This window comes from Lytechinus variegatus, chromosome 14 (assembly GCF_018143015.1).
Source record: "Lytechinus variegatus isolate NC3 chromosome 14, Lvar_3.0, whole genome shotgun sequence".
Taxonomy (NCBI): domain Eukaryota; kingdom Metazoa; phylum Echinodermata; class Echinoidea; order Temnopleuroida; family Toxopneustidae; genus Lytechinus; species Lytechinus variegatus.
The window spans coordinates 17,855,471-17,883,258 of NC_054753.1; the positions used below are offsets into that span (position 1 = coordinate 17,855,471).

Genomic DNA, 27,788 nt, shown 5'->3' on the forward strand with positions numbered 1-27,788 from the left:
GCCCTCTAACCTTAACCTTTTAAATGTGCTAGTCTTTTGTGAAGACCCACTTGTTAATCAAAGTTTAAATCAGGACCTGTGCTTGCAAGACTAGGTGATAGATGGTGTTATTAAATAGTGATATATGGATACTGATCACAAGACTAGCTGAAATAAGATCAAGTGACCAGTTATTTATTTTAGCCAACAGTAATTTTTTTTTTATTAATAGTTCTGTTGACCGGTCATAGTTCACAGATGATAGTTTATCAACAAGGACCCACAATACTATATTATAAAACACATAATGCACATCATTTTCCTTGGGAATAAGAATAATTACACACACCTGTTACCTTTGAATAGTCTGTGTGCCCTCTGCTGTGCCTCAGGCGTGTTAAGACTCTTCCAAAGGTACCTCGTGTGTTAAATTCTTTTACTAATGCCCCAGATGATGTGAATTATTTGTATATGTGATGTTAAATTTTGACACTGTCAGATCTATGTTAATAGATGGCACTATTTGACATGGCAACTCTTATATTGCAAGTTCCATATTGACAGAACACTGTCTGAGGTTGCATTTTGATACTGTCAGATCTATGTCAATAGAAGGTGCCATTTGACAACATATTTCATTATTGCCAATTCTATCTTGATAGAAAGTACTATTTGAGGTTACATTCTGACATTGTCAGTTCTATATGAATAGATGGTGCCATTTGACAATATATTTCATTATTGCCAGTTCTTTTTTTAAAGAAAGCACTATTTGATATTACATTTGACATTGTCCATTCTATGTTGATAGATGGCACTATTTGACAACAAATTTCAATATTGCAAGTTCCATATTGATGTCGATTTTTGGGATTCATTTTGTAATTGTCAGTTCTATGTCTATAGATGGAGCCATTTGAGTAATTAATGTAAGAAACTGGATAGAGCTTGTCATATATGTTGCTGCACTCACAACATTGACACTGTTTACAGTTCATGGGGCAATACCATCACGTAAGAAACGGCAACCAGATGCCTGACAAAAAGTGTGGAACTTTGTGAGCATTAAACCTTTTGGAATACTTTTGAAGTGTTTCCAGTGGCCTCAAAAGAATGCATTTATGCTCTATCCAGTTTTTTTTTCATTTATATCAATGAATTGTAGTTACATTTTGACATTGTCAATTCTGTGTAGATAGATGGTGCTATTTCACGTTGTGCAGCTTCTCTAGTTTATCTAACCTTGCATCCTCCTTCTGATGCCAGTCTTGTTTTTGCTTGTGTTGTTTGACACTCTCCTCTACTTTACCGTCGATCATCTCGCTTGAAAGGACGCCATCCTCTGAAGCAAAGGCAGTTGCCTGGCAACAAAAATAAACAAATAACAATAATGAGAGTGATTACCATGAGTTCTCAATTGAGAAATTCAAACAGATACAGTTTTTTATCCCGCCATTATTGCCAACTTAGACAAGCAGAAAAAGCCTCCAGGATCCAAATGAACCACTGTCTCTCTATTAAGTCCACTTGAAAAAAAAAATGAATATGCAATCAGTTCTAGTCATAAATTTGAATAATGGAATATAAAGTCTGAGTGATCATGAAAGCCAATTTACCAAATCTAAGAACTGATATTTTCTGTTAAGCATGGGAATCAGATAAACATATTTACTCAATTCTTCTAAAGATCACACACACACTGGACACAGATAAGCATGTAAGACCTGTGTAGTTTCCTTAAAATTTTTGAATGCTAGAGTGCGTAAGCAGCCCAGTTCAAGCCCATGTAATAATAATAGCAGAGCCAACTGGGAGAACAGTTTTCAGAACTGAAGTGGCCACCCTGGGTAAATATAGCAGCAGCAGGAAAAAAATCGAATTCAGAAAATTGGGGTGTTGTTTCTGGACAATAGAACATTTTAATTTATTGAAGCGATGAATAATGATTTTCAAATGTAATTTTCAAAAGTTTTTCTATAAACAATACATCACATACACAGGTGACAATAGGAACTTTCAGCTCATACATTTAACAGTAAAATAAGATTAAACTGAATATCTTTGAATACAGAACAGGAAAATGAGTGAAAAGTGGATCAAACTGTCAAATAAACATATTATGTGAGAGAAGAACTGACCTGCCATGCGACTCCGAGTTTAGCAATCTCTCTTCCGGATAACCCTTCAGTCATTTCAGCTATCTTACTACACTTCTCATTGAAGTCAAACTGGCCAACCTTCAGGCGTCTGCAAAGTAAAAAACATAAAAGGAAAAATCAACGAGAGAGTTGCGAGACACAACAAACTGGAAAGCTAACATAGCCAAGAGGTCAATGCAATTCCATGACTTTTCCATGAGTCTTCACAAATTTTCCAAATTCCCTGAATTTTCATGACCAGTTTTTTCCAGGACTTTCCATGATGGTTGGAACTGTGCCATAAAATGATGTTGCTGTTGTTGTTATCTTAGGTTTAACTTATTCATATTTTGTGGTTATAAAATTAAGATGCATAAATTGGAGATCATGAAAGGCAGCTCATCAGGAATCGTCACGAATCACCTACTGTAGTCTAATATCGTGCTCAGATTTACCCTCGTCTGTACTTTGTACAAAATTGGGAATATGCCAGAATGTGCCTTTATTTTTACAATACTTATATACTGTTAGCTTTGGCTCAGGCATCGAAGCTGAATGTGTCGGCGAATGATAGCATTCCCCTCAAAACGTTGCTCTCGCTGGTCGGCGCGCTGTGGATGCAATTGTCTACAGCAGCTTCCACTGCATCCAACTCTCGGGAATCTCATGTCCTTACCACGTTAGGCATCTCGCCTAAAGATATACAAGAGTTCCTCCCAGGCGTCCCCCAGTCGGACAAGCATTTTTATAGGGGGAGAAGTGGCCGCCCTTCTGACAGAAAAAATTGAAGGCCACAAGCAGGCATCTGAACTCCTAAAAGATCTCAAGGCCTCTCGCCTACCGGCTCCTTCCATGAGGAAGCCTGCCCCAAGGGCAACGTCCTCCAACTCGCCCCCGTGGCTCCCCTAATTCAGCCTCGCTCCGTCAGGTCATAGACCTCACCACACCACCGGTTAGTGCTTCCTGTGGCTGTCAACCAGCCTCCAAGGCTACGGCCAGACCCAAGCAGTCTATTTGACGGGCTGCCCCAAGCGCACGGATCGGTCGCCGACCATCTCCATCATTTCCTCCCCGCAAGGGAATACCGGACAACGCATTTATCTTGTATGCTGTGCGAGATAGCTTCTATATCGATATAGAATCACCCCGCCAGCAATACATCGAATTGGAAATCTATGCACTGCTGGAAAAGGAGGCGATAGAAAGAATACCAGACAACCCGCATCTTTGTCTCCTATTTTCATTGTCCCCAAGCGCTCGGGGAAGCTGAGAATGACACTGAACATGAAGGTGATCAATACCTTCATCAAGCCAGATCACTTCCGCATGGAGACTCTGGCGTCAATCATACCATCACTTCAGGCGTCGGACTGGGCTGTCTCTCTCTCGACTTCCGGGACGCCTACTTTCATATCCCCATACATCCCGCATCTCGGGATCTGTTGGGCTTTTGGTTTTGAGATGGTGCTTACCGATACCAGGCCATGCCTTTCGGCCTACATCTTGTTCCATCACCTACTGTAGTCTAATATCCTGCTCAGACATACCCTCGTCTGTACTTTGTACAAAATTGGGAACATGTTTGATTATGCCAGAAGTTGGCTATATTCTTACAATACTTATATACCATCAGCTCTGGCTCCACATTCAGACTCAGCTTCTGTCAGGTAGCAAATTTTCATTTTTTTCTAACCTGTTCCAATGCCTTCTTCAGTTATTTCACCAATTATCTACACCTGTGCGCTGTACAATATATGGGACATGTCTGATTTTGCCAGAATTTACCTAGATTTCTGCAATGTTGATACACCATCAGTTATAGCTCAGAATTCAGATTCAGCTCATGTAAAGTTGGAATGTGTCATCTTTAAATTCAATAAGTTATATGTATTACAATGTATCAATGTGTGATGATGTCCATTATTGATATGGCAGTTGTGTATTCATGGACAAAACCGCAATAAAGTTATTCAATTTTACTGCCCAACTGTTGCAGTACATGGACTTGGTTAATGTAAGATTCTTGGTTATTTTTTCTTAAATTATTTTGTTATCTGATATTCTTATAGTTCTTCTTTATGATGATTGTGATACATGACATATACACCTTATACAGAGTTTGTGACGATTAAAGTATACCTTCAGTTGAACATCAAAGTATAATGATACAACAGCAATCATTGATACACTGATTAAGATTATCCCATGATGAACAGTATGAGGTCACCTTCAAAGTTCATCACACCCACCCAACTGGCTAATTCCTTCTTCCCTGAAGCAATCTCCCACTGGAATAGTCTCACAGCCGAAACAGTATCCTCCAAAAGCATTGGCATACTTCCTCACTAAAACTAAACATGCAAAACCTGCAACAACTCAAAGTAATAATACTCCCACTCTCGTCAGCCCTGAGTTACCCTTCCTGGTGGAGGACTTCAGGGAATGGAACTACAAGGTACAAGGTACTGAAGACCAAGATATATTTATAGTGATACATCCTTCGGAGATGTTTGTACTGTATGAGAAAATCATTTGATATCATCCAACGAAATGCTTTATTGATATACCCTTTGCAAATGCCTGTATTTAATTAAAAAAGAACATGATTGCTAGGACTCTGCCAAACTTCGTTAAGGCTCGACAACAACACATGATGGTCATTCTGTCAAGTTCTGTTAGAATTCATTTCTGTTTCAGAAAATTTTATCATTCAAATGTAAAACTTCAAGGAAAAGATGATCTTAGTTTCTACCTTGTGAATTTCATTAAATGCCACTTACATCAATTTACATCACAGACAAACACCAGTCCACATACATGGGACTACACAAAATGATTTTTTTTCCATACATAAAAATAAATAGATGTGACTAGGGACTTACCTCCTACCCTGTGAAGCCGGCTGGATGACATACTTATCAAAGTATAACCTAACCATTCGTTCCCTTTCCTCACGCCCAGGTAGATCAAAGCCGACCATCTCATCTAATCGATCGTTGATGGCCCAATCAAACTGCTCTGGTTGATTACTTGCTAACACCAACATGAATCTAATAATAATAATTGTACATTTATATTGTGCAATTTCTATTTGCAGATACTCAACTGCGCATTACAATGATGTTATTACCCCGGCTATAGTCGTGCTGCCTAAATGCGCTCTGGCCATTGAGGAATTTCTTCCTACCTGATACCCTCACCTGGGTTGAGTGCAGCACAATGTGGATATATTTCTTGCTGAAGGAAAACATACAATGGCTGGGATTCGAACCCACGTCCTTCAGATTGAAAGATGAGAGCCATAACCACTAGACCAGTAGGCTCTTAAAAATCAGCAATTACATCTCACGAGGAAGGCATTGATATTATTGTTTCGTTTTGGAGTCAACTTTGCCTGAGAGGCAATAGACAGACTGAATTACTATGACCCGATGGTCTCTTCTATTCCTAAAATATAACCGTTTGGAAGAGTGCAGGTGGACCATTACACCAGGGTTTCCCCCAACTCTTATACAAAAAGTGCAGTAGGTTGTTAATGGGCAAATATGATAAAGAAAATCAAAATTAAATTAATCTGGTATATTGCTTCAATGAGTATATAAGTTTTTTTTCACGTTTAAGAAGAAATCAATTCAATGGTACAAATATTTTTTCGAAATCAACAGATGTTGCCAAAAAATATATCTCAAAGAAAAGCTTCCTGCGAATTAGAATCTCTGAATTTTTTTTTTCAAATTCATCTCAAAAGCAGGTACCCTCAAGCAATGTAGGAGTAGAATGGTAAATTATTCTACAAAATCAAGAAATCTCTTGATTTTAATCAACATCATGAATAATTTCTTCTTTTTTTCAGATTTTGCTGTTACCAGACTCTTTGTTGTTATACTAAAGTCATTAGTTAGCTGACCCATCTGTGCACTTTGAAATGCCAATATAATGTGCCTTCTAAATTCTATCATTATTTCAACACATATACTGTAAATATGCATTGATCAGACTTACTTGTTAGATTGTTCACCGGTGCGGTAAAGGAAGGCATTTAGAGTGCTACGAAGATCTTCACTAATGATTTCCTGAGAAAACAAAGGAAAAAAAATCAAATAAACTTCTGTGATATATAATACAGTATATTAATATATCAGCTTTGAAAAAGAATGGGCAGTATTTATCCAAGGTTGGTCTGGCAATTACTATTTTCCCCGAGGAAAAATAGTTATTACTGCCAGACCGAGAATAACAATTCCACTATGCTTTCGGAGGAAACGCCCGATATATTTGCAGACCTAGTGCTTGCTGATGTGTAACCAATCTCGGCTATAAGCTAACGTTGTCAGACCTAGTCCTACTCCTAGGCCCGTTGAGCTTATGCTAACCAGTTGCTGGGTAGACTGCTTCTACCCGACTTCAGGAACTTTCACTCAGGACACAAGCAGGCTAACTTTGGAAATCTACTTATCATGGACTCTAGATAGTTCTTTCCTTTATAATTTAGCTTTGAATCGAACATGGCCTACATGTATATTTGATGTGTATTATGTAGTCATTTTCATCCAAGTTAACAAAGCAAGTGAATATCTTCACCATAAAACTCGACTTCTAGTGAAACTTCATCTTTCAACTTCGGTTTTGACAACATGAGTGCTTTCTCAACGTAATTACATGAATGAAAACTGGATTAAGAGTACTGTTGCCTACTTATCAATAAAAATTTTTGTGAATTATCTTGAAAAACAAGGTTCAAATAAAATCTAAAAATCCATGAATTTGAATAGTCCAGTAAACTGGTATATAGTACATGCGCAGAACTCTGAAAATATAAATAACTGCAAAACCCAGACTTACAGCATTTCTTCTCCTAAGGAAGGCATCTGCTTCATCACAGAATAGTAGTAATCTACAATTGAGAAGAAAAAAAATAACTGAATATACTTTTCTCCTGAAATTCATAGAGACAAGAATGGGATATGAGGCATAAAAACATGTTTCGTGGGCAGGTGCTCATTTTTTTAAAGGAGCAATGTGGATCAATCAATGGCCCTGTCTTACATAGAGTTAAGATTGATCCAATCAATTGTAACTCTATGTAACTCTTAAATTTTTTTTCAGGAAATATGCACTATGTCCTTTGTAAACAAAGAGAAGCACAGTGAATTTTCCAGAAAACGATGAATGCATGAATATACATCATAGTCAGAAAATATTTTGAACAAACATGATAATAGACGTCGACGTTGCTAGCTGTCCATAGTTGCAATTGAACGGTTCAATCGCAACTCTTTGTAAGATGGGGCCCAGAGTTAAAGGGAAAAGTACAGACATTATCATTACTTTTATATTATTCACTCATGAAAGACAAGAATCATGGTATGGAATAATTATGATGTCATGGGTTTTCTTTTCAGGACATATTTTGAGGTTTGAAGGGTATAATGGCCGTTTGTAAGCACGAGTGAAGCAATTTGTCTTCCCGTACCTGAGAAAAAAAAAGAAATTCAGAGAGAAAGTAGGGTCTGGGAAGCATTTCATCAACATCTGTCATCCATCAAGCTTTCAGATCTGACACAGTATCTATCAGTGTTTTTTTCCATATTTTCTATAATCATTTTTTCCAATTCTGAATTGAAGGATTAGATATGTGAAGACGCTGAGTAGGAATCTCACTCAGTGTCTCTCACAGCAGTTTTCCTCCATTCCCCATTGGTTTGAATTTGGAATGGGAGGATGAGATAGGTGAAGATGCTAAGGAATCTCATACGGTATCTTTCACAAATTTCCAATTGTTTTGTATGTTGTGGAACGGGAGGATCAGACTGGAAAGGACTCAGGGTGAGATTCCTGAAGCAAGACAATCCCCTGACTTTTGTTAGCAGTCTATTGGGGTGTTGCAAGAAACTTTCAATTTTATTAAACAAGTGTACAGTATGTCCAAACATCAAATGCAAAGTCTTCAATTAGACGCCAATTTGTGATTGATTTGCATTCATTGCAATACCACATTCTTGCAACGCCCCATTGCACTTTATTTGGGACAAACACTTACTTTAAGAGAGGCAGCATAGCTCAGTCGGTTAGAGCAGGGGTTTTGGATAAGATCGTAGATCTCAACCTGAGGAGGTTGAGTCCCGCTCATGCCGAAACGCATCTAACAAAAAATCTGATGCTATAGTGTTGTGTGCAAGTGTGCCTCACCACTGTATTCAGTGCAGGTGTGAATGCAGTTGGAAAACACTCCGTCCATCGGAAAGGACGCAAATGTTGGTCCCGTGGATAAAACCAATACACTTTTCGTCAAAAAGTGGGTGTATTGCATCTGCCGGTCCCGGCGAAATTCAGGTCAAGTCAATCTTGACATTGATATGCCATAATAATCAATCTAATGATTGTGGGCATTAACACATAATTCTTACCCTCTTCTGCTTGTAGAAGCCCAATCAAATAATTTATGTATTGAACTGACTCCCTCCTTTCCCATCGGGGCAACGTCACCTCCCGTCATAATGGCATAGTCCATTCCTGAATGCATGGCAAGTTTCTGTAGAAATTGTAAAATTCAAATGAATTCAACTGCGTATGTCAAAATATAAGAACGAATGAAGTCCATCTCTTGGAAAAATGGAGTTGAACATGAGATAATTGGATTGAATAGATTGCATGAAATAAAGCTGATCATTCCGAGGGATAGAATTATTTTTTGAGTGGCCCAAACATGGAGTAGTGTATGTGAAGCAATTTGTAACTGAAATGAAAAGGCGTAGATATTAAATGACTATGGATAAGATTGGATAACTTTGCTAGTAAATAAATCCATCTTGTGCGTAATGCAAATCATAGAATTCAACCCAAAAGCACTGGAAACAAATGAAAATTGAACAAATCGCTCATGGGACAAAAACAAAAACATTGAATGAAAACTGAACAAAATGCTCATGGGACAAATACAAAAACATGTTTTTCTTGTGAAGCATTCAGCGGAGCATAAGAAAGATTAAGACATGGGCCCCATTTAACAGAGTTGTGATTGATCTGACCATGGAAATCCATCATTCTCACAATTTTTCCTACATGAAATTTGCACATATAAACAAAATGGGTCCCATCCAGTTTTCAAAACAATGAATTTATGAGTATACATCGTATCTAGAAAACATAATGTAGAAACATGCATTTTAGGTGTTGACATTGCTGGCTTTCTATAGTTGTGGTTGATTGGATCAAGCAAAACTCCTTGTAAGACAAAGCCATGATCAGAGGATATTATTTTACCTTTGCAAAGAGTGTTTTTCCTGTACCAGGTGGGCCATGCATCAGTATATTCCGGTACATTCCTTTGTTTGCTTTGGTATTCCTAGTTGTTATGGCGATCTCTCGAAGACGTTCCTCAAGCTTTGGCTAAAAAACCCAAACAAACAAGACCACAATTTATTCAGAGTTAAATCAAAATACATGCTGCAAAATAATGTATAGCAAGGATGCATAATCATCAAGCATTTCAAGGCGCATGGACAAGCAAGTACATAAACGCCGACATCGAAAAGACAGACCAAGCACAATCACTATGCCTGAACAAATACTGGGTTTTGCTTGTATGCACTACTCCAGATCTTCGGGTGAAGACTGGTCTATTCAACTTTCTTCAAACCCACAAGGAATATGTAAGTTGTGGTCATCTTTGCAAGCGAAGGATGAAGATCACCATCTTTTAACTCCTGAACACAAACATGTATGATGTACATTTAAAAGAATTAAATTGTGCAATTGTTAATTCTTACGTTCATTAAATCTTACTGTCATTCCAAAATCCACTAAACAGGCCGGTTTCAACTCCTTTCAATCTCTTGCCCCCCGTCTTCGGAACAAACTCCCTCCATCTCTCCGAAACCTCTCTTCTCTTGACCTCTTCAAAAAACATCTCAAAACACACTTATATAACCATAAACCTTAACTTGTCTTATGCAATCAATAGCGCTTGGTATCCTCTGGAAAAGCGCTACATAAATCCAATTACTATTATTACTACTGCATAAAACTTAACCCACCTCCAGGACAACACCTGCTAGAGCATCCTTTGGATTGTTGAAGATTCTTTTGGTCACTTGGATTGGATGACGGACGGCTTCTATCGGGGTGAGCCTTGAGGTCTCTCTGACCAAGGAGGGTTTACCTAGACGGGCCTCGATGTAACGAGCAGCCACGCCCGTTCCCATCTTGGCTGAATACACACCGAGGGCTAGTAATGTAACTCCCGCTGCCTGTTATAGAATGAAAAGTTGCAGTAAACACCGATTTCATGAGAAAATATATAAAACAAAGATTAAATGTCAATATATCAGTCTAGTACAGTTACATAAACTAGACTTAGTGTGCATTCATGAAATCTAAGCTGAAAAACAATCACACTGAAAATCACCAATACAGAAAAGCACATGTGGGGCAGTGTAGCCTTATTGCTTGGAAAAAAACTGGAAGCTGGAATTTATGCTTGATATTCTAATTTCTCAGCAATTACACAATATGTTCCTTTAGCTCATACTTTTCATCTATACGTACAGACACTTAAGTGTTCATTTGATTGGATTCTGTACGAAACGATTTTGAAATCTTTACCATAACTGGTGGGTGTTTCATAAAGCTATTTGTACGATACGAATGACTTTACGCATGACTGGTGATCCTTTCTTGTGCAATGTGATATCCCTGTAATTGATATATGACCTAAGAACATGTTCCAGTCATGCGTAAAGTTGAGTGTAACTTTACGATCAGCTTTATGAAACACCCACCTGGCATTTATCATTATTACAAGCAAATACATGTCCATGTGCAAACCCACTGACTTGCATAACAATCCCTCAAGTCCTGAAACTCCTAAAACTTGGCCCAGTTCCTTACCCATATTGCAATATCTTGAGCAGCGTTGTCTAATAATTCAGGCCCACTTGAATGATAAGCAACTTTATTACTCTTTAATCACTATCTTCAATGGATAATTTGAACCTTTATAGTATTGCATTCATTTGTGTGAAAGCAGAAAAATTATTTTTTTAAACCCATCAGTGAAAGATAATTTTACCAGACAATGAATAATAAAGTTATGAGATCACTAGGAATCAGTAAATCTCAAATTGGCAACTTGGAGAATAAATGGTGAATAAATAGAGACAAGTGATAGGATCTTTTATTTGTCATGTGATCAATAATCACAAACTTGTAGTTTTTTCCTGAGCACCTTTACCCCCGGCAGTAATCATGATCAAAAGTCAAGAGATTAAAGCTCTTATCAAACATATGTAATGTAAAATGAAACAGATAGATTTCAGATTGATCTTATTCAACTCACTGTGGCTGTTACTCTATCCCAGTCGGATATAAAACTTCTGAAGCCCTCTCCAAGAATGTTTCCTGCCGTTCTGAAATAAAAATAACAAAATCATACAAAACTTTAATAGATCTGATAATCAATATACATGCTTTTCAGTTCTGACTCAATTGCTTTATAAAAGGGAAAAAAATAGAATGCAATTTTGTCTATTAACAAATGATAATTGTGAACTGACATACTTATGACAATACATCTAACTATAGAAATAAAACTGACCTTAATTCTTTGTGACTTCCCCCCCCCCATGTTTTCATCTCCCTACATTCTATAAAAGGTGAGGTACAAACTGCAACAATCGTGCAGGTCTTTAAGAGGGAGCAAAGTGACTAAACATTTTCAGTTGTCTCTCAATGACTGTGTTATATAAATAGCTGGTCTCAGGAATCCTGAGAATAAATTTGCCTAAAATACATTTTTGAAGAGAAAGTAAAATGTTTTGGAGAGGAAAAGTACTGGGTAACATAACTGCGATATGAATGTAATACATAGGGAATCAGTGTGTTATCATAGGAGCGTTCCTTTATTACAAGACATTGTTTAGAATGTTGCATGATGGGTAATACACCTGGCCAGATATGAGTAGCTGAGGATTTGACGTGGGCTTATAAAAGGCTGCTGGTTTGTATACCCTTTAAAGGGGAAGTTCACCCTGGCCCCAACGAAAGGTTTGTAGTCAAAATAGCAGAAAAAAATAGTAAAAAATATTGGTGAGGTTTTGCGGAAAATACATTAAATATCAAGAAAATTATTAGAATATGAAGATTTTTGATATGTGACATCACAAAAGAGCAGCTGTCGCATTGGTTATGTTATATAAAATGCATCAATTTCACATATCAATGGTTCGTGATGACCTATTTTTCATTTTCTTTTTAGGGGGGGTGTGTGATTTGTGTACTGATATACTGAAGGTACAATAAAAACTTTTTTCAATTTTCTGAGAAAAGGACATTTCATTGATTTTCTACCATACGATGTGTAGGAAAGCTGCTCGCAGCTGACATCACAAATCGAATAATTAAATTCTAATAACTTTCTTATTCTTTTATGAATTTTCCTCAAACCTTTGCCAATATTTTTTTTTTCTGCTATTTTAACATTAAAGTTTTTGTCAGGTTGAACTACCCCTTTCATGTTTTATTTTTCTAGCTATTTCATATCATTCATCTTACTTGATAGACTGCAGTACCGTTTCCCTATACTCAGCTGCTTCAAGACGGATCTGCTCCTTCCGTATATCTTTATTTTCTCTCTCTATCTTTGCTTTCCCTCTCAATTCGGCTTCAATCTTCTTCATATCATTCTTCAATCTCAACTCTGCTTCATAATCCATAGACGCTGCCAAATGAAAGGAATAATAACGTCATTCAAATGAACAAAGGAAAACATATTTCAAATATGCCCTGTATAAAATCCACGAGCTTGCCCTTGAAAATGAATACCAGACAACTCTTTCTTCCTCTTCATAGCTCCTTATAAACCATTTTCACTTGTTATCATATTTTAATGTACTTTTCAAATATTGTGCTTTTGGTCATATTTTATTGATTTTATACTGTATATATTTTTATGTTTTTAATTGGAAATGTATTTTATACCATGTACATGTGTATTTACTATTGTAAAGCATGAACATTTCAGTTTTCATACAGTGAAACATGTACATGTTTATCAATAAACCATGAAATTGAATTTTGTTTGTTTTGAATCAATTAATAAAATTTAAACAATTAAAAAGATAAAATACTTTATAATACCAGATCAAAATGGATTTAACCATTGTGATTCATAACAAGTGGAATGCCTCTGGCCGTCTCACCTGCATCACGCGGTTCAATATAGCAGCAGTGCTGACTTTGAAAACTACTCTAACTCGCACAAGATGTTCAGTGATACATGGTAACTATTATGTCCACTTTTTATGAACTAGACCAATAAACTTACAGAGATATGATGGTTATTCAACAAAAAACCCCAACATGGCCAAAGTTCATTGACCTTACATGACCTTTGACCTTGATCATGTGACCTGAAACTCGCACAGGATGTTCAGTGATACTTGATTACTCTTATGTCCAAGTTTCATGAATCAGATCCATAAACTTTCAAAGTTATGATGGTAATTCAACAGATACACCCAATTCGGCCAAAGTTCATTGACCTTTGACCTTGGTCATGTGACCTGAAATGCGCACAGGATGTTCAGTGATACTTGATTACTCTAATGTCCAAGTTTCATGAATCAGATCCATAAACTTTCAAAGTTATGATGGTAATTCAACAGATACCCCCAATTCGGCCAAAGTTCATTGACCCTAAATGACCTTTGACCTTAATCATGAGACCCGAAACTTGCACAAAATGTTCAGTGATGCTTGATTACTATTATGTCCAAGTTTCATGAATCAGATCCATAAACTTTCAAAGTTATGATGGGAATTCAACAGATACCCCAAATTCGGCCAAAGTTCATTGACCCTAAATGACCTTTGACCTTAAACATGAGACCTGAAACTTGCACAAAATGTTCAGTGATGCTTGATTACTATTATGTCCAAGTTTCATGAATCAGATCCATAAACTTTCAAAGTTATGATGGGAATTCAACAGATACCCCCAATTCGGCCAAAGTTCATTGACCCTAAATGACCTTTGACCTTAATCATGAGACCTGAAACTTGCACAAAATGTTCAGTGATGCTTGATTACTATTATGTCCAAGTTTCATGAATCAGATCCATAAACTTTCAAAGTTATGATGGGAATTCAACAGATACCCCCAATTCGGCCAAAGTTCATTGACCCTAAATGACCTTTGACCTTGGTCATGTGACATAAAACTCATGCAGGATGTTCAGTAATACTTGATTAACCTTATGTCCAAGTTTCATGAACTAGGTCCATATACTTTCTAAGTTATGACATTTCAAAAACTTAACCTCAGGTTAAGATTTTGATGTTGATTCCTCCAACATGGTCTAAGTTCATTGACCCTAAATGACCTTTGACCTTGGTCATGTAACATGAAACTCTAATAGGATGTTCAGTAATACTTGATTAACCTTATGGCCAAGTTTCATGAACTAGGTCCATATACTTTCTAAGTTATGATGTCATTTCAAAAACTTAACCTTAGGTTAAGATTTGATGTTGACGCCGCCGCCTTCGGAAAAGCGGCGCCTATAGTCTCACTCTGCTATGCAGGTGAGACAAAAATGCATCACCTAAAATTTATGTTGAATAATACAAATAATGCAAGTCCTTGGATCTCTCATTTTAGAATATTTGGTAAATTCCTAATGATAGCTAATTTTCATATAGCAATTTTCTTGTAACGGCTCAAAGTGCTATGCAGCATATTATTACTCCAGTCATTGGATTCATTTCAATCCCGCACAAAAAGTGCACAATTTCCACTCCCTGGGGAGCATTCCTTGCATTCTTCGCAGCCTCATAATGACGCTGGCAAATTCAAGCATACAATAACTTCGCATCCTACTGGGTACCCATTTAGCACCTGTGTCGAGAGTGGCAAAGTGTGGATTAACGTCGTGCCAAAAGACGCTAGATCGCGTTGGGATTTGAACACACGACCCTCTCTTTACAAGACAAGAGTCAGAAACAGTACACCACGGCTCTTCTTTAAATAATCAAAACACCTTGAAACTTGTATGTAAGAATTAAGTTGCCCTTGAGAGCCAAATATGTAAATGGGTCATAGAAGATCATCTTACATCTTTTCATAGCTTCTTGCTTCCTGACGGACTCCTCCTGTTTGGCTAAGTTTTCTTCATTCATCCTTTTCTGAATGGGAAAAAAACAATCATCAACAAATTAGTCTCTCCCTTTGACCTGATTCTCTCCATTCTAGCTGGCAAAAGTTGAATTATTTAGGTGTTGCATTGTTATTGAAAGGGAAGGTCCGTTTGATATCAAGATGGTTCTATAAGAGCGAAAAAATTAGTATAACATATTCATTAGTGATTTTTTTGTTAATCATCATAAGTTTAGAAATGGTCATTGGAAAGTGTGCAAAAGGACTCCTGTGCCTTGATGTGACTATTATGTAAGCTTTTATACAGTGATTGTTTACAAAAGATTAAAGGGAACGTGTACCTTGGTCATTGAACAGTTTGAGAGAGAAGAGAAAAATAATATAAACAGAATGTGAAAGTTTGAAAGATATCAAGCAAAGGATAAGAAAGTTATGGCTGTTTTGAAATTGAGATCACTAAGGCTATGTAAATTTCAAGCAGGCAATTTTTAAAAGCAAATTATGACAGATGGTAGGGATATTTCACATTAGTCTTGATTGGACATTGAAATATGGAAGGCATGGATGCTATATATCCAAAAGGTAAAGTAGAGCATCCGACACCTACATTATCTACCCTAGTGCCAATCTGAAGGTATAGTGATTGCCACTTTCAGCAACTTTTAATCTTTCATAACTTTCTGTCTGTCTGATGTTGTTCACACTTTCATTAACTACCAGTCTGCATTGTCTTTTTCCTCTTAAAATTTTTGATTAGGTCTGATTCCTCTCTCCAAGATTAAAATGCGAGAGTATAAATAACCTGTTGAGAGAGCTGATCATCGTATCTCTTCCTTGCTAGCTGGTCCTGGTACTGCGCCCTTCTTTGATGTTCTTGGGTCTCCTGAGACATAGTCTTTCTCTTCTCCTCTTGCTGGACCCTAGTCTGGTCCAACTTCATCTGCTCGACGGCTCCTTCATACTCCTTAATAAAGAAAACAAAATCATTTAAAGAACAAAACAAAATATTTTCTTGTTCTCTGATTGAGGTTCTTTTCAGCGCTATAATCAGGCGAGAAAGATTTATGACCTAAGAGACCTTTTCAGTAGTCAAGGACTATACATGGTGTAAACTGCCAACTTCTCCACCATAAAAATCTTCTAATATCATAAAAACATTTAACTCTACTAAAATAATGGGGGTTTTTTTTAAACAAAAGATTTGAATTGCAATACAGTAGTGGACCAGGGGAGACCGGGGGATATTTGGTTCTATGCTCATTGGATTTTTCTCTTTTCATTCAAATAAACTCTCTCTGGGGTCGACCTGTCCTTCAATTGTAGGCTTGTGTCTTTTTAAAGGGGAAATTCACCCTGACGAAAACCGGATTGTAAAAATGAAATAAAAATAAAATATATTGAAAGTTTGAGGAAAATCCATTAAAGATTGAGAAAGTTATTAGAATTTCAAATTTTGATTTGTGACGTCATAAACGAGCAACTGCCTCATATGTTATGTAATATAAAATGCATTAATTCCATTCTTAATGCTTCGTAATGATTTATTTTCTATTTAAGAGCGGGTGTGAAATAATTGTATATTGATATAGTAAAGGTACAAAAAAATACATTTTCCATTTTCTGAGAAAAATGATATCTAATTAATTTTTACCATGCGATATGTAGGAAAGCTCCATGCATATGACGTCACAAATCAAATAATTAAACTTCTAATAACTTTTTATTTCGTGACAGATTTTCCTCAAACCTTCGCAAATATTTCTCATAATCTTTTCTGCTATTTTTACATTAAACTTTCTGTCAGGATGAACTTCCCTTTTAATTCTCACTAAAATTCTCAATCTTCTGTATATTTAAGTATTGGACAGCACTGAGTTTCACATTTCCCCCTAGATAAGGATAAGTTTATGTTATTAAATTCTCCTTACTTGGGGGAAATGTGAAACTCAATTCTGTCCGATACTTAAATATACAGAAGATTGAGAATTTTAGTTAGAATTAAAAGGGAAGTTCACCCTGACAAAAAGTAAAAAAAGCAGAACTATGAGAAATATTATGTTTGAACTGGACACCTGCTACATGTAGGTACACTTTTGCTCTACCAACATGCAACTGCTGGTCACAATTTTGTCAACGAGACAGAAGCCCATACCTTGATTTTGGTCTGTTGTTCCAACTGTTTTGTCTGTTCTTGCATCTTGGCGAGATCCAATGCTCCCCTTGCATTTGCTAATACAGAAGGGAATAAAAGTTCAATTTATTTTCTCACCAATATAAAAAACAATATACAATATATACAAGAATAAAAATTACATGTATCAGAGAAAAACGGAAACTGCTGAAAAGTCCATAAGAACTTTGTGAGTGGTAGCTCCAAGTAAAACAATGTAAAATACATATGAAAATCAAATGAAAAATATACACACAGCAGTTAGATTAAAGACTAATTCCAGTTGTGGTAATGATCTCAAAATGGGTTCAAACAGATTCCAATAAAATGACCACCCAAGTGTTTGTGTACTAGATAACAAATATGTGCCAAATGACTCTGGAAGAAAATGTGTAGCTGCTGAGAAATGAGCAAAATAAGCACAGAATTTCACAAAATGTCTGGCATTTTTCCAAGCAAATATTAATACACTGTCTGAAATATATGCTTTTATGTGATCGATAGATATCATCAGGATTATCAGTTTCTAGGTAAGATTGAATGATTTCATAAATGCAGACCTGGAATTGCAAATATGAAAAAACCTGCACTGATTTGTCAGTGGTCAGTATTTTAAGCCTAATGCGCGTGTAACATTGATCCTGATTGGTCAGTTCATGTAGCGATTGATCGCTAATCTTTGTGCTACGGAGCCCAGATCTGTAGATCTATGATAATATGGAGACAATTAAGCTTGGGTGATTCCCAGCTTTCCCTGAACCGGCTCCGGTTCCAAGATTACACACCAAGCTGACCATATAGTGAATGGACAGAACGTGCACACAAGCATGATATATCCCCCTATCTTTCTCTTTCCCTCTGTCTCTCTTTTGCTTCCTTCTTTCTAGCCCCTCCCTAGTCCCACCCAATGGTTCATTACCATCCTACCTGTGGGGAATCTACAGGTAGGACTATGGTATGCTAATGCTGTACATAGCACACATTTAAAAAATCAATAAAATATCACTTTTGTGACCAAAAATACAATTTCTGTATAATTTTAATTTATTTTTCATTAGTAACGTGGGGGTAATTTTTGTAATCACCAGGGCACTCGAAAACTTGAATTATGGGCATCGTTTAGTGTACGCTCTCTATTGGTGGAAAGTAATATGGCAAGACAATTGTAGCTTTTCAATATCTATTTTTAATTAAGAAAAAATGATTTAAAGAATCAAATTTACTTAAGAGCCAAGTCAAATGATGAATAGCTGTAATGGAACCTGACAGTGTTAAAAAATCAAGCACAAAAACAAAATCACGAGAAAAATGTGTTCATCATTCGTTCATCAATATTAAAGAGCGCCATCTACATCAACAAAACGTTTAAAGTGCCATATTTCATAATTATCTTGATAGAATTCAAAGTAAACTACCATTCTAGCATATACTGGCAAGCTATGGGTGTCAATCTGTATTCATGGTTGGGGGCTGTTTTGTTCTGTTGTGAGGGTCTTTTTCTTATTTATTTTATTTTTATTTTTGATAACTTAAGGAAATTGGTCTTTCCGTGAACCAGGTTTCAGTGAGAGCAATGACTGTGCGATTGGCAAACTGCATATTTTCTAATAATAATCGTAATTTCTCAAAGTTTTGGTAAGTGCTTATGTTCAAATGCAAAATAAATTCATCTTCTCCGCTCAATTTAGCAAAGTCTTTGAATGAATATGGAGAAGAGGAAAGATTGTATGCTTTATGATTATCATTAGGGTTACCAAAAGGAAAATCTAAGTTTTTAAATCTATGTTAAAAAGCATTGAAAAGTACCTCACCTGAATCAGCATATTAAAAAACCCCAAGTGAATGACTTTTGGTATTCCAAAGAGATCTAAATATCTGTTAATCTGAGGCTAAATTAGGTCCGAATTGTGTACAAATTTTTTTTTGAAATTTGGTCGACACGTATGCACAGAGCTCGGCACTGAACGAGGGATTGTGGGCGTGTCCTTTATCGCCTCGGTCTATTATTACGCAAATACACAACTCGAACGAAAGTGCGTTCACCGTACCAGTTAGTCTCGGATCCGAGCTTATACAAATAAACAATGATTAAATAACAAGAAAATAATATGAAAAAGAGAAAAGGGAAAATAAATGGCTCAAATGCAGTGGTTTGGTGATGGATAGTATGTTCATACCTCTTGCTGATATTAGGATTAGATATGACATAAAAAAGTTTTATGCTGAGGTGACACTGTAACTAAAGCATGAGGATGGAGGCACTCAATTTTTTAAATCAATAAATGATTGAAGGAATTAAAGAATTAAGTTCTCAATGAATGAATTAATGACTGTTTTACACAACTCATATGGTAAACTGTGGCATTTTTATAATCTAATTGTGATGCCAACTGTCCTCAAGAATAATTGATTTAACAACATAAGTTGGAAATTATAAAACATTTTTAAGGCAACGGAAATTTAGTTTCCTTATTCTATATAACATCAAGGGAAATGCGATGGTTTTGGAACAATCAGCGTTCTTACATTCCGAACAATCATCAACATCACAGGCCCAAAGCAGATAGAATGAAAAGAATGTTCCGAAGACAATAGCAGTCGCCTGACCTGTTATACTGAATTCATTATCTAAGCGATGAATGTCCATCTCCTCATAGGTCAATGTTAAGATACATGTTGAAAATGGCTAGTGCAAGGGCGAAGGTTGAGAAGTTTGAGGTCGGAGTCAGTGGAAAAACAAATGCTATCTGGTCAAATGGCGTTGACCAAAATAGAAAGGTATGATGATAAAATTGGTTTTACATAATTTTTATCAAATTGTGGTTTGGTTAGAGCTTTAGGACTGTTGCTTCTGATTTAGGCATATCTCTAAAATGAGAGAAAAGACGCCACAGAATCCCATGAATGAAAAAAGTGACAAGTCTAGCTGAAACTATGTCCAGCATAGGCGGGGGTTGTAATCTCATGGAATATTTTGTTCATGTTAATACATAATCATTGAAATAACATAATTATAGACATATCATTTCTTTTTCTCATCTCTTTTCTTCAGCTTGCTTGCATCTTCGGCGATAGTATGATAAGGGCCCTCATGCAGAGAAATCATGTTCAAAAGTGGCCGTTCATCAACGTCATCATTAGTTGCACCCTGGGAGTGACATGTGCCCACTTGGAAAAAGAAATTCAAAGCTTCATCTATCCCAAACGCCCCGATGTCATCATCCTCCAAGTGGGTACCAATAACATCAAAAAAAGAGACTGGCAGAGAGCTCTGGCGGAATCGAGAGACCAGTTTCGAAGGCTCGTTAAACGAAGCAAAGATGTTTGTGATGTAAGTATATTTACGATTTATCTCTAGAGTTATGGCCATACGGGATATTTTGTTTCGAGTTTCAGGCAGGACGTTGGAAAGTTGGAAATTATAAAACATTTTTAAGGCAACGGAAATTTAGTTTCCTTATTCTATAAAACATCAAGGGAAATGCGATGGTTTTGGAACAATCAGCATTCTTACATTCCGAACAATCATCAACATCACAGGCCCAAAGCAGATAGAATGAAAAGAATGTTATTCAGAAGACAATAGCAGTCGCCTGACCTGTTATACTGAATTCATTATCTAAGCGATGAATGTCCATCTCCTCATAGGTCAATGTTAAGATACATGTTGAAAATGGCTGGTGCAAGGGCGAAGGTTGAGAAGTTTGAGGTCGGAGTCAGTGGAAAAACAAATGCTATCTGGTCAAATGGCGTTGACCAAAATAGAAAGGTATGATGATAAAATTGGTTTTACATAATTTTTATCAAATTGTGGTTTGGTTAGAGCTTTAGGACTGTTGCTTCTCATTTAGGCATATCTCTAAAATGAGAGAAAAGACGCCACAGAATCCCATGAATGAAAAAAGTGACAAGTCTAGCTGAAACTATGTCCAGCATAGGCGGGGGTTGTAATCTCATGGAATATTTTGTTCATGTTAATACATAATCATTGAAATAACATAATTATAGACATATCATTTCTTTTTCTCATCTCTTTTCTTCAGCTTGCTTGCATCTTCGGCGATAGTATGATAAGGGCCCTCATGCAGAGAAATCATGTTCAAAAGTGGCCGTTCATCAACGTCATCATTAGTTGCACCCCGGGAGCGACATGTGCCCACTTGGAAAAAGAAATTCAAAGCTTCATCTATCCCAAACGCCCCGATGTCATCATCCTCCAAGTGGGTACCAATAACATCAAAAAAAGAGACTGGCAGAGAGCTCTGGCGGAATCGAGAGACCAGTTTCGAAGGCTCGTTAAACGAAGCAAAGATGTTTGTGATGTAAGTACATTTACGATTTATCTCTAGAGTTATGGCCGTACGGGATATTTTGTTTCGAGTTTCGGGCAGGACGTTGGAAAGTTGGAAATTATAAATCATTTTTAAGGCAACGGAAATTTAGTTTCCTTATTCTATAAAACATCAAGGGAATTGCGATGGTTTTGGAACAATCAGCGTTCTTACATTCGGAACAATCATCAACATTACAGGCCCAAAGCAGATAGAATGAAAAGAATGTTATTCAGAAGACAACAGCAGTCGCCTGACCTGATACTGAATTCATTATCTAAGCGATGAATGTCCATCTCCTCATAGGTCAATGTTAAGATACATGTTGAAAATGGCTGGTGCAAGGGCGAAGGTTGAGAAGTTTGAGGTCGGAGTCAGTGGAAAAACAAATGCTATCTGGTCAAATGGCGTTGACCAAAATAGAAAGGTATGATGATAAAATTGGTTTTACATAATTTTTATCAAATTGTGGTTTGGTTAGAGCTTTAGGACTGTTGCTTCTGATTTAGGCATATCTCTAAAATGAGAGAAAAGACGCCACAGAATCCCATGAATGAAAAAAGTGACAAGTCTAGCTGAAACTATGTCCAGCATAGGCGGGGGTTGTAATCTCATGGAATATTTTGTTCATGTTAATACATAATCATTGAAATAACATAATTATAGACATATTATCATTTCCTTTTCTCATCTCTTTTCTTCAACTTGCTTGCATCTTCGGCGATAGTATGATGAGGGCCCTCGTGCATAGAAATCATGTTCAAAAGTGGCCGTTCATCAACGTCATCATAGGTTGCACCCCGGGAGCGACATGTGCCTACTTGGAAAAAGAAATTCAAAGCTTCATCTATCCCAAACGCCCCGATGTCATCATCCTCCAAGTGGGTACCAATAACATCAAAAAAAGAGACTGGCAGAGAGCTCTGGCGGAATCAAGATACCAGTTTCGAAGGCTCGTTAAACGAAGCAAAGATGTTTGGGATGTAAGTATATTTCCGATTTATCTCTATGAGTTATGGCCGTACGGGATATTTTGTTTCGAGTTTCGGGCAGGATGTGTCATCTTTTGCGGGGAAAAAAAAATTGAAAGCAAAATTGATCGAGCTTGCCGTTGGGACGCTTTTGCATTTTAAATTGAACGATTTTGTGCATACTTTTTCAAGAACTTCATGGGAGGCAACTGCCTCTTGCCCACCCCGTTGTGAACGGCCATGATTATGACAAAAATAATTAGGTTTCTTGAGAGTCCACAAAATATGTCTTTAAAAATTATAAAAATATGATATATGTTGTCCTGTTTTGATAAATTACATGCTATATTAATGTGTAGTGTTTACAATGTTCGCTTGATGAATATCATACTGCTGAATAATAAGCAACATCATTGCTAATTAGATGCTGCAAGCTCTTAGATGCTGGATAGTGGGTGATAGTAAAACAATTAACTTATTAATATGATTTTGATTGATGATGACTTGTGGAAGATTATAGGCTACATTTACACATTATGGTACATTTTCGTTAAAGATTATAAAGCAGATGGTACATTTGAAGACATTAAGTATAGGATATTGTGGGTTTATAAATTGTCATGAAAAGGGGATTTTAAGTACTTTAATTCATATAACAGGGGAAAAATACACGGGGGCTCGGGGCGATTTTGCCCCCGAAATGCCCTAAAGAGCCCTGGAAAACTAAAATGTAGTCCCTGAAATTCATATCGGGTCCAATGTAAACTTTAACACAAATTAGGATATTTGGGCTAGTGAGCTCAAAAATAGCCTCGGAAAATAAATTATTAATTTATTCCCTGGCATATATAGTTCATATACTGGAGGTATGTATACATTACTCACCAATTCAAATGCGTGCGCGCTGTGCTAGCTGACAAGATTTGACAATCAGACCTGAGAAATTTATGGAATGGGGCCTACACGAAGATAACTAATAGGTACTCGAAAACTTAAATATTAATAAGGCGCAGCGCGAGCTAAAAATGTTGATACTCAGACCATAAAACGAACATTTTATAAAGAACTTATTTATTGATTCGTAAATCAAACAGAATAATGAAAGTTCAATGTCCTAGCTGACATTGTGTTTTTATTTTGACTGCAAAGCTTGAAATTTCAAGCTCCATAATAATATCAGCCTATTGAGCAAGATCATTTTTATAAATATGTCATCGATAAATTTCCATTTGATTTTTATTATTTTTTTTTATTACCCAAGGTTCTCTTGTTTCTTCTTTTTTTTCTATGTTTCTTTCTCCTTTTTGGGTATTCAATCGGCCAAGGGGGGGGGGGACGGGTCCCCCTGGATCCGCCTATGTTAGCGATGGTGATGGGAGAAATAAAGCATTTATTCATCCCACAGTGTTTAAGAGGAAAAATAAGAATTGGTTAAATTTTGAAAAACATTCCCGGGAGCCCCATTCAAATTTCATTTACATAAACACCTTCACAGGGGCGGATCAAAGATTTTCCAAAGTGGGGGCATTCATTACAAAAAAATAAACAAGACACCCCCTCCCCCCTCCCTAAAAGGTGATAATTTTGCTCCGAAAAAAAGTATTCTACACAAATGTTTTTTTCTCCCCCGGAAAAAGTTGAAAAAAGGTCCCTTTAGTATGAACGACAAAACTCCACTAACAAATATTTGCTATATGGGAGGGGACACCTATATCTCTCTCTATTTCCTACTCATGCATTCCATAGTCAGATCCAGGTGGGGCCCAATTAAGGGGCGGTGCCCCCTCCTGATGGCGGTGCGAAAAATCTAAATTAAAAAGAAAGGTTAGAGTGTTGTATAATAAAAAAAAAATCGGCTTTAAATTCAACGGCCGATCGGGGAGCCTTTTTGAACCCACCTTTTGCTGAAAGTTGAATCTACCCCGGGCATTTGCTTGTCGTCCCTCCCAGTAAATTAAACAACAAAATCAACAAACCACCTTTGCACTAGTACTAAACTTTCTGCGAGTCTTTATTTTTTAAATAATGTTGTTTTTAATTGTATTCATTAGTGAAGGTTCATATCTTGAGAATGTGAAATTAAAAGGAAAAAAAATGTGCACTGAACATGAAATACTAAACATCCTTTTCAATTCATGACAAACTATTTAATATGCATTTTTCCAATTTAGATAATTATTTCTTTACTCAAAGTAATTCAAATAAAAAATAAGCATCATTATTTTGATACCTTAATTTCTTAATCACGAATACGATGAAGCTGACACTTATTTGCTTTGTATTGGATTAATCTTTATAATATGATTCATTCACTTCAAATAAAATAAAATTCGTACATACATAAACAGGAAAATATCACAGAAAATAATTTAACAATCAATTGCAGTATAAAATATCACAGAAAATAAAATGGCAGATAAATTTTGTCTGGACAGGCACACTGTTCATTCAATCATAAAACGATCGCGCTCTTCACTTATTGTACACACACAACTCTATCAGTGTTGTTTCAACTGTCCTCAATGGCAAGGACACCGGCAGTGAAAACTACTCAGGTTGCAGTTGCACGTGCACGGAGAATAATATTGCTTATGAATTAAATTCGGCGGCTGAGTAAAGTCTAGCGAGAAAGGTACGTCACCAACGAACTTCACGCTAGACCACGCCTACTTGCCGAGGTAACCAACGTTGATTGACGGCCCGTTTAGTTTTTTGAGTAGTGTGAAAAAGTGCAGGCATGTATAAACTTCATTTTAATTTGAATTCATTCAAAAAAAGCATTTTTATTCTACTATAGATGTTTCAAACATATTCCATGTGTAAAACATAATTTTTTAAACATTTATTGCTATTTATTTTTATTATAAAAAAAGAATTTCTTATGCAACAACAAGTATGATATGTGTGGGCAAGAGAACTGCCGTTTTAGTCATAAAGCATATTTTTTATGATTTTATTGTGAGCGTACTCAAAGGATTTTTGTTTATTTTTTATGAATTTCCAGACCATCTTCAACAGCGCCATCTCGAGCTTGCAATAATGCATGCGATCGCACGCATTTTTCTCCATAGCGAATACACGCGACGATTATCGTGGATTTCTCATTGATTTTACCTCCAAACGTCACTGTCGATACCACATGAAGGTAAGACACTTCATCCCACATTAGTCAGCTCAGCTTTAATATAGACAAAACAGAGCCTAAAATTTGTAACAAAGATGAACTAATTTGCTGAGGAAAAGCATTTCAATGCTCATTTTTGCCGTCGAGAACAGACGATGGGTGGCAATGCGCATGGTTTACGCACTTGCAATTGGCCTTTCATTTGCCCACAGGCTTTTTGCTCATTGGATCGGCCGACCTTTGGTAACCCTATTAATATTATCATGAATATCGAATTCAACTTGAAGTTCATCAAAATTATATTTGTAAGAATATCAGGAGAAAATCTATCAAATGGAGTATGATGATTTGAGATATTGTTTTTTTCTTGATGATTTAGTAATAAGAAATCATCATTATTCAGATGATAAAAATTGATTTAAAGGGGAAATCACACATATTATCATCCACCATTGAAATAGAAAATAAACATTGCTATTTTAAAACAAAATATTTGAAAGCTAAGAATATAAAGCAAAGATAATGTTCTTGTCTGCTTAAGTAAGTTAAGTTTTAACTCTTAAAACTCTTTTAAGTCTTAAAACAGCTTCAGTGCAGTGGACATGCATCGGACCCTCAAATAATCCTACTCGCTCACCGGACTTGTCGAGCTCGCGGGCAGCCTGAGCGGCCCGCTCCAGGCCCGACGGGTCGAAGTTACTGAAGTTGTTGTAGCCGGCTCCTTTTCCTCCTCCTCCAGCACTGTCCCCCTTTCCATCTTTCCCTCCCCCTGATGAAGCTCCAGATCCTCCATCTTGTAAAACTGGAAGTTGAGGTGCCTCTGGTAGAGGCTGGTCCTTTCGAATCCCAAACAACCACGACATTTTAAAGAGATTTTACGTGGAGTTCTCGCTGATGTAATGCCAATGCACGTGTGTGTATTGCTGAGGTCAAAGTTGAAAATGGACTAGTCTTTGATCAATATATCTAAGGGATAATTTTTTTCTCCTAACGCATTTCCCAAAGAGAACACGAAGGGAAATAAAATACTGTAATTTGAACACTTTCACTTTCATGGGCCGATTGCACGAAAGGGTCTTTGCAAGGACCATCTTTCGTGTCGCCCATCTTTCACGATGCGCCATGTAAAACGCATTTTAAATAAATCATCTGCAAACATATTTCATTTGTCCGTTAAAATAAACAAATTACAGTGGCGGATCCAGAGGGGGGCGCCCCGGGCGCGCGCCCCCCCCCCCCCCCCCCCTATTTTCGCCGGATTTTTTTTTTTTTTTGATGGTTATATTTACTGGATTGGTACAATGTAGTCAATTTCAAGGGCTAGATCGAGTCAAAACTATATTTTAACTTACGCTCATGGCCTTTGTGTTCGCGCAAATGCACCTCTGTCATACTGTATTGCAATATGTAAATTCCGGAATTCCAGGGCGCGCAAGTCGATTGGTTGGAAAGTTGCACCACTTGTAATCGGGAGTTGCAGTGCAGTGACCAGTGTGAAGATGTTGGATTGGATATCATTTTTTCCCGAAATTTTGTGTTTTTTGTAACATGCGTTTGTCCGTCTTTATGGCAAATACATGTAAATTGTAAGTAACAGATCGCGAGAGAAAGTGTCAACGAGGCGAATGATAATGTCTATCCCCGAGATTATTCTTCACTAAAAAATGAAGCCCTATATCGGGCGCCACGTGCGCAGCATTATCATTCTGCCTTGGTCATGTACGTTTTCACTGAAATGTATAGGTCAGACATATTTGTATTTAATGTAAACTAACTTTTACACTTTCTGGTATATTCAGAGGCATATTATCCAGGGCGCCCCAACTAAGTTTCGCCGAAGCAATCATTCCAACGAATTATCAAGGAGCAAAATTGTATATTCTTTTATTCATGAAGTTACAGTGATTTAAGTGTGCATTTT

The 27,788-nt window shown here is 36.8% G+C and overlaps 2 protein-coding genes across 2 annotated transcripts; one reads left to right on the plus strand and one right to left on the minus strand.

Moving 5' to 3' along the window:
* Positions 1–208: 208 nt before the first annotated feature.
* Positions 209–26,803, minus strand: LOC121427437 (ATPase family AAA domain-containing protein 3-B-like). The gene is made up of 14 exons (XM_041623827.1): positions 26,505–26,803; positions 17,424–17,500; positions 16,074–16,235; positions 15,231–15,300; positions 12,669–12,834; positions 11,455–11,524; positions 10,154–10,366; positions 9,381–9,506; positions 8,525–8,649; positions 6,960–7,011; positions 6,120–6,190; positions 5,000–5,167; positions 2,118–2,226; positions 209–1,340 (listed from the first exon to the last, which is right to left on the minus strand). Exons 1-14 carry the CDS (start codon positions 26,728–26,730, stop codon positions 1,185–1,187), a joined length of 1,791 nt encoding a protein of 596 aa, XP_041479761.1. The 5' UTR covers positions 26,731–26,803; the 3' UTR covers positions 209–1,184.
* On the plus strand, positions 20,873–21,821 carry LOC121427439. Its single transcript, XM_041623828.1, has 2 exons — positions 20,873–21,210; positions 21,485–21,821. Exons 1-2 carry the CDS (start codon positions 21,094–21,096, stop codon positions 21,788–21,790), a joined length of 423 nt encoding a protein of 140 aa, XP_041479762.1. The 5' UTR covers positions 20,873–21,093; the 3' UTR covers positions 21,791–21,821.
* Positions 26,804–27,788: the final 985 nt, after the last annotated feature.